Source organism: Pygoscelis adeliae, unplaced genomic scaffold (assembly GCF_000699105.1).
Source record: "Pygoscelis adeliae isolate BGI_AS28 unplaced genomic scaffold, ASM69910v1 Scaffold407, whole genome shotgun sequence".
In the NCBI taxonomy this organism is placed as follows: domain Eukaryota; kingdom Metazoa; phylum Chordata; class Aves; order Sphenisciformes; family Spheniscidae; genus Pygoscelis; species Pygoscelis adeliae.
The window spans coordinates 21,700-29,422 of NW_008825251.1; the positions used below are offsets into that span (position 1 = coordinate 21,700).

At 41.5% G+C, this 7,723-nt stretch overlaps 1 protein-coding gene across 1 annotated transcript in view; it reads left to right on the forward strand.

Annotated features, from left to right (window-relative positions):
- Nucleotides 1-7,723, forward strand: part of ERGIC3 (ERGIC and golgi 3) — a gene marked incomplete at its 5' end in the record, with an annotated part of 37,147 nt that overhangs the window by 18,152 nt on the left and 11,272 nt on the right. The window contains one exon of the mRNA XM_009329351.1: nt 6,295-6,309. Within this exon, the coding sequence (XP_009327626.1) occupies nt 6,295-6,309 (15 nt within the window). The remainder of the gene's footprint in view (nt 1-6,294; nt 6,310-7,723) is intronic.

Sequence of the window (7,723 nt, forward strand, 5' to 3'; positions counted from 1 at the left end):
TTCAGCAGGTCTGCTCTGCTGTAAGGAAAACCACCTCCCCTCATTTGCTTGCTCCGACTAGCTGTATCTGATGGCCCTTGTTCCTCTGTTGGAAAATAGTGAACGGTCACTGCCCGCTCTCTCCCTGCCTCTCAGGATGTCATAAACCTTTCGTGTGCCAGCGTACAGGCCATGTCTTTTCCTCCACTGAAGAGTCCCAGATGGTCCTTTTAATGATTTTCTTCCTTTTGTTCTCTCTTGCTTTCCTAGTTATTTGTAACACGTGATGTCCTTTTTTCCCAGTCTTTTCCTGGGCAATGTTTTCATGGCACCAACCAACAACCAAGGAGTTTTCCCTGACCCCTGAGGGAAACGGACAGCTCAGAGCCTGATCTTTTCTTGTACGTGAAGCTGAGACTATTTTCTGCCTCAGTATAACGTTTCTTCATAATCCCTTTTTTTTTTTAAGTTTCCAGAAAAAAGGAAGGGTTTTTTCCCCTTTAATTACAGATAAAGAACTTGACTGGTATTAATCAGAGGACAGAGCTCTGTGAGATATTTCCAGAGCTCCCCTGGAAATATCTCATTTGGATCGTAATTCCACACGAGAACTTATGAGCATGTGATTTTTGGAACCATTTAAGAAGGTCTACGTTAATGCTCAGACCTATTAATACACTTAACAGAATGTCTTGCAGGATGAAGTTGAATGTCTAAGAGAAGTCTGAATATTCCAAACTGTTATCGTCAAAAACCACATTAACAATCCAATAAAAATAGTAATTTTACTATAGACCTATTTGATACAAAACTGTGATGACTGACAGTATTTTTGCTACTGCCTTCTGTTCCCTACCATTTTGAATCAGTAGAGAATAAGGAGGTGAACAAGAACATCAGTACTATGGAAAGTTCGTTCCACTGCACCGCTCTCCCTGCCTCGTGTCAGAGCAGCTATACCACGTTTGTACAGCTGATGGTTAGACCCGAGTCCATACTTTTATTTTTCGGTGCTATTCAAATACTGAAGCTAGCACACCAGCTTTTGTTTCTTGCGCTGTTACTCTCTCCTTCTCCTGAGGGTTACTGTTGATCTCCAGCTAGGGAATCTGTACAGGCATCTTTGTGACAGTGCAAAGGGTCCTACGCAGAAGCACTTTGTAAATCTGACCGTAAATGTAATTCTGATCTGAGCTTCTGAGCTTTTGTCGTGTGCTTGGTGTCAACATCTTCAAAACCGTAACTTCTCTCCTGGGTAGAAGCAAGTTGAAATCGCTTTTTTCAGAAAGCAGAATAAGAAGTAAGAGGAGACAGAGGGCTAACACGCACGCCAACCAGAACCAGCACTGAATAAGGTGCAGTTTTATATCTGTTTAGTTATGTTAGCTTTAATTGTGTGTAGCTCAATCTTTATGTCCTTTTATTTTGTTTGAGTAGCTGCCCTAGGATAGATGTGACGCAGAAGTCGTCTTATTTTTTAGGGATTATTAATTTCTTGTGTGGGCTTCCTCTTCCATACACAGTTCTCTCTCCTTGCCTGTGTTCTTGTTCTCGCATATTCATATTTTGTCCCCAGAAATCATTTGCCTGAAATAATACTTTATATGTTCTAAAACTCAGCATAAGGCGAGGTTTGACAGCACCAGCTGAATGTGAGATGAATATAGGTGAGAGGCAGGGAGCCGCCTTGCCCAGAGGAGTTCATCACATTTCTCACATCCATGAACCTCGATTCTTTGACTTTGGCTTGGCAGAAGTCCTTCCATTAAGAAAGAGGAGATCAGAGGTCCTTGTTTAGACTAGGAAAAAAGATGGAAATTACATTCAAGTTTGCTAACGTTAGCTAAATACGGCAGCCTAAATTCAGTCACTTTCCTAATCAGGAGAATGCTAATGAGTAGCCACCAAAATCAAATTATCAGCAATTGCTCTCCAATTTTTTTCATTTTTAAATACTGTATGAGTGGGTAAGCCTTATGAAAGCCACCCTTCTTAAGAGTTTACTGAATATCAGGTTTTATTAGTTACAATCACATTTGGTGATTCTGAGTTACTTATTGACAATATGGTATGTATATGTGTTTTAATGCAGACATGTATATTGACTAACAGGAATCAAAGTTTTGAAGTAGGTAGCCTATGAATCTCATGCTCTTAAGAGATGCAAGTGCGTTATCTCTTCATAGGCTAACATCTGCTGAAATAGATTCAAATCGTATTTCACTTGCGTTTGGCATTCTAAATGTCCTGAGGATTGTTCATAAAAAATCAAGCCCCTAACATCTCAAACTTTCTCAGAAAAATGCATTACCCAAATCTTATGTGACCCCAGGCTTATTTCTTAAATATCCTTATACCATGGTAATCTTTATGCCCCAAGGACATCTGATGGTCTCCTGATAATCTTTTTTTTGCAAAGTAAGCGTTTGACATTTCACTTGTTTTAACACAAGTTCTCCTTCCTGTCTTTATGCAATGTTTATGTGTCTGAAGGAACCATAAACACTGGAAATGCTGGGAAACTTAAACTGTGTTAAAAAAAAAAAGTTTGTCTACTTGTAAGAAAAAAGTTATTTTGTCCTTTTTATTTTGTTTTGTTTCTGCCTGCATGAATGTTAAATCCAGGTGAGATGATTTCACTTCCCTTGTTGTTTGCGTGGATGTTTTTCTATGCTTGTATGTAACCTTTGTTCTCATGTTCTTTTGATGTTGGTTCCGTATTTATACATATGTACCCAACCTAGGTGAAAGTTGTTCTGCTCAGTCATTAAATACAACTTTGCATTCCTTTTGGTTTCTCATAACCCCCAGGCCCTGAAGGAAATGTAATTTGGAAATTGAGGGAGGGTTTTTTTCTGTCTTTAGATAACTGAAGAGAAAGGTCCGGCTCTGCTGGGTTAATGCAACTTTTATCCATCCATATTCACATTTCCAGTATACCTAACTGGAAGACTCAAGAACTGATAAAGTTTGACCCCCATTGTATCTGTAAAAGACACACTTCTACTGTGCTTTCCCTCTTGGCTGGTTCATGAGTAAGGAGATGCTATGTTCTTCTCGGCTGACCGTTGGAGGCTGAGCACTTTATTACTAGAAGTAGTTCTGCAGCATAGAGTTTGTTCATATTTTACCTTAGTTTTCATCATTACTAAACGTTTTAGTGTGTGTTGCTATTCATTCCTCATCTCAGGTCATCAAAATTGTTCTCTCTAGGAGAATTCACACGGCTGATCTTATGCCTTTGTGCCATCTATAATGGTTAATTACCTTTTAGCTAGTGCGTAAATACACTGCTTGTGCTTCTTGGGCAGGTGCTCACTCTGTCTGTCTGTGCATGCTGTGTTCCTGGAGAATACGAGCTGAAACTTCAGGTATTTGCTTTTGAAGCAAGCAGTGATGCAGATTTTCATCCCAAGTTATTGGAAGCGTTGAAAACTGGTCGCTTTAAGCCTGCACCATGATGCTCCATCTTCAGTGTCAGAGAAGACCCCCAATTCCTGAATGTCATACCGGCTGCAAATGGTCTTGTCTTGTTCCTCAGCTCATTTGTGGTCCAGTTGCACTGAGAAATCCCAGGTCGTTAGGAGGAGGAGTGAAGGAGGTTGTGAGGAGGACTGAAGCGCTTCCAAGCAGACTTTTTGGCACTGAAACTAGTAGTGCTGGCTTTCCTGCATCAAGGGAAAACCAGAGTCAAACATTATTGATACTTACAGTCCTCTGTTCCAAGCAGCACAGCCTCAAGCCCTGCTTATTCATTTCATACTAGCTGAGACTGGGCTTGCTTCACTGTTGTCTGCTCCACAGGCTTTGAATCCTAAACTGAGATTTTATGTTCAGTTTATGCAGCATGCTGCAGGTTTTGGTGAAGTCATCTCTTTCACTTGTGCCTCTGTAAAGACAGCCTCCAGCACCAGCTATGCCAGGTTGTGATTCTGGATATCCTGGCTGTTTTCTTTGCAGCAATTCACACCTTCTCTCTTTCCTTCCTGTCTCAGAGAAAAGAGGAATGATTGAATGGTCTAGCTTTTGAACCTCCTGAGGTTTGTGGTTCAGGTGCTGCTGCCATTTCTGTCTATGTCTGTACAGTAGCAACTATCTCCTGCTTCAGCTGCAGTGGTTGGCAGCGAGTTTCCAGCATGCGGGGGAGACCTTAGTGACAGGTTCCTCAGGAGAGAGATGATTGTCATATCACTTCCTTCTTTGCCATATTTCTTCTAGTCAAGGGGAAGCTGAGGCTTCTCACTCATCCTTTAGATTCTTTGGACCATTCTGTTGCTGAGGTGTTTTTTAGGGAAGACATTGCCCATTGTGCTTTATTGACAGCCAGAGAGCTTTTCAGGATTCCTTAGAAAGTATCATTAGATTCCTTCAATTCCCTAGAAAAGAAGCTGACATTGATGACAACATTCAGGACATTCTCTGTCCTAAAGACACACTCAATGACCGTGACGCTTTCTGTGGGTGAAGCAGTTCTGTATGTGGTCCGAATTTTGTGGTTTTCTTACGCCCTACATGGTCAACGGGAGGAGCAGAGTTATCTTTGAAGGCACTATTTTTGTGATTACCATTTGTTTTCCTCCTCATTTGTGGTGATGATTGTGGAAGGAAAAATCCCAAGTAAGCTGCTCTTGGAGACAATAATGGTTTGGGAAAAGGAGCTGCCTACTCAGAGTCACCGAGCTTTGCCTAAAATGCGCGAAGCTTTGTTAGCTCTCTAAGAGCACAAATTCACTGGTCAGTTGTACACCTTCATTAATGTTCTGCCTATGTACTTAAGGGAGGGTTTACTCCTTTCTCTACTAGAGATTTGTTTGACAGCCAGAACCTATTTGAAGGCATCCTTGGACACTATGGGTGACCCCTAATAGCCTCTCTTATTTTACATACTTTTTAATGTTTTGAGTGCTGAATTGCAAAAGGACATACAGGCTTTGGCTGAAGACTGGTTGTCATTTTTTAGGTCCCTTGGCACTTGTCATTGGCAACCAAGACCAAGTGACTCTAATTCTCCTGCCCTTCAACATTCTTGAAAAAAAAAAAACCTGTGGGACTCAATCTCCATCAGTCAAGGACACCATTTCAGTGTGGAGGAGATTCAAATCCTCTGGTTGATCACCTGTATTCCTTCCATAGAGGGTGTTTGTGTGAGCTCATTCTAACTTGTGTCCCAAAGTAACGTCTGCCAGGGAGTTGACTGTTTTCATCCCCAAACTGAATACTGGAGGCTGAGGTTCTTATTTCATCCTCAGCATTGCTAAGGACTTTTCTTTTTACGCTGGCAAACTCCTTTCAGAGTTTGGTTGTCTTGGTGCTGAAAGACACAAGGTCTCACCCATTTCTGTGCAGATGGACAAACTGTTTTCAAGTTATACCAAGTCTGTTTTGGAGACCACAAACGTGACATTTCCATTTGTCACTGGACTATAATCCGTCAGAGCTCAAGTCGTACCAGTTGTTGGGAATGCCTAACGTTTGTCAAGCAGCCATCTGGAGGCTCTCCATACCTTCCATACCTTCTCCATACCCAAAACCATGCTGTTGTAGACGCACCACCAGGGAGGTAGCATTTGGGAAAGCGGATCAAAATTGCTGTGTGAAGGATTCAGAGGCCTGTCTCTGAGGAGATATAAGTCTATGACAGTTATTGGTTAGTCGTGCACAGTATGGAATATACATGAACAGTCTTTTGAAACAAACAAAAAAGGAGGTTACTTAACCTCCTTCGAGATACGCCGTCCAAACATACATTTCCCCTGCCCTGCATCCTTCCAGGTATTCACCTTTGTTGGGATCTTGCAACAGAATGAACAAGAACAACCTCATGGTTTGCTACCTTCTCGGTGCCTCAGGTGTGATGAAAGAAGCAGAGGACTGATTAAGAACAAAAACTTGTTACCCAGCTTTCAATGTTAATATGTTGTGAACGTAAACCTTGAGTGCGCTTCTGGATAGCTTTGGTTGCTCCTAAAATGACCTTTCTGTTACCTTAAGACTGAAAAAGAATCTAAATATAACCAGCATGCTGCTTTAGAGCTCACTTAACATCTGTGGACATCCCACTGTATTTTTCCTTTTAGTGATTAATTCCTGCGTTTTTGTTTCTCTGTTACTCTTTGAATGATTGCTTGTCCATATATCAGTCCTTAGGCTAGCTAGGAAGTCATTTTATATGGCCTAGAAAGCACACCAGCAAAGCTGTTACTCTTCCCCTTTTTGGTACGAGTTTTAAATGCTGCTTTATCTGAATCTCTGTATCTTTTCATTGTGAGGATCTGAATATTTCTCTTTTCTCTCCTGCTCTTCTCCTTTTTGCAGTGCACGCTGTTGAGAGTAAGTGTTGCTGTATCCTTTTTTTTTTTTTTTCTTTTTTCCCCCAAAACTGTTTACTACAGAGCTAATGTAATTTCTGTTATTGGCTGTGCCCATAAATCTCCTTCGGGAGGAGCTGTTGATCTAGGCTGGGATTTGAGAAGATTTCCTGAAAGCTAAAAGGAGAGCCATCCCAGGTCATTCTTCTGTGGTAAAGCAGGTCACCAGGTGGAAGAGGTTGAGAATCTTTGTCTGAAATGATTTTGATATATCAGTGTTGGAGATAGTGTGTTGGCAGATTATTAGTTGCTCTGTGCAGATAACGTAATTGAGGGGGACATGGTGACACGCTGGAGAGACTTCTGCCTTTTGAAGTCAGATGGGATAATTATCTCAGTTAATCTCATTTGTACAACAGGCTAGAGAATTTCTCCTGGGAATTCATGCACCAAGCCTGCTAATCTCAGAACACTCAGTAGGAGGTTTTCCGAGGGTTTGTAAGCCTTTGGGGTTTTTTAAGGGTAATCATGGTGATTACAGGTTGAGATGTGATGTTTCGACTCAGTAACAGCTGGTGGAGGGCTCAGGCTCTCGGCTTTGCTCGCTCCCTCCCCTAGCTGCAACATTTTCTGTGTTGCTCCCTGCCTCAATCCCCTCTTCACGATGCCGCTCATCATCTTCCTGCCGCTGTGCTCCTGTAAGATATCTTCCTCCAGAAAATTCATCCCCAGTTTGAAAATTGCTGTCCTAGCTCACCTTGGAGCAATGTGTTTGGATAGCTGTGTCTTGGGTTTCTTGAAGTCTTAATGTGTTTATTGACAGAGTCCTGAGTGGCCATAATGCTGTTAACCCTGTTTTACAGGTAAAGGACTGAATTTCAGAGTCTAAGGAGGCTTTGTGGTTGTTCAGGTCAGAAATGCAAGATGGGGGAGAATTCTTCAGACAGACAGCAGTTCTTAAAACTGTGTTACTGAAACAGTGAAGAAAATGAGGTTATATAGAAACAGACAGACTTCTTGGCAAACTTAAGATGTTTTACAGGTCTCTCTTTTACCTAGCTAGGCACTTAGCTGCAGTTACGGAAAGGAAGGAATGTGTTTATGTTTCTTCAGAAATAACAGTCTCTGGTCCTAGCTGACAGTCTCTTAAGGCCTTCTGTTCTGTTTCCTTGTTCTGTTTCTTCTCTAAGCAGGCCAAATAGCCTGTTGCTTTATGTTAAGCAAACTATGGCTAGCTAAACATTTATCTGCAACCTGGAGTATCTACATGTGTGCTTAGCATAATCCTCAGTGATCAGAGGTAAATAAACCTGTGGCCTGGTGGAAGACTGTTTTAGAAACGTATAAATCATGCTTTTTCACCGAGTTGTAAAGCGTTTATTGGAGAGGAGTTTTATAAAAACTAGTTAAGTGGCGTTTTATCTGTGGAAGGCATA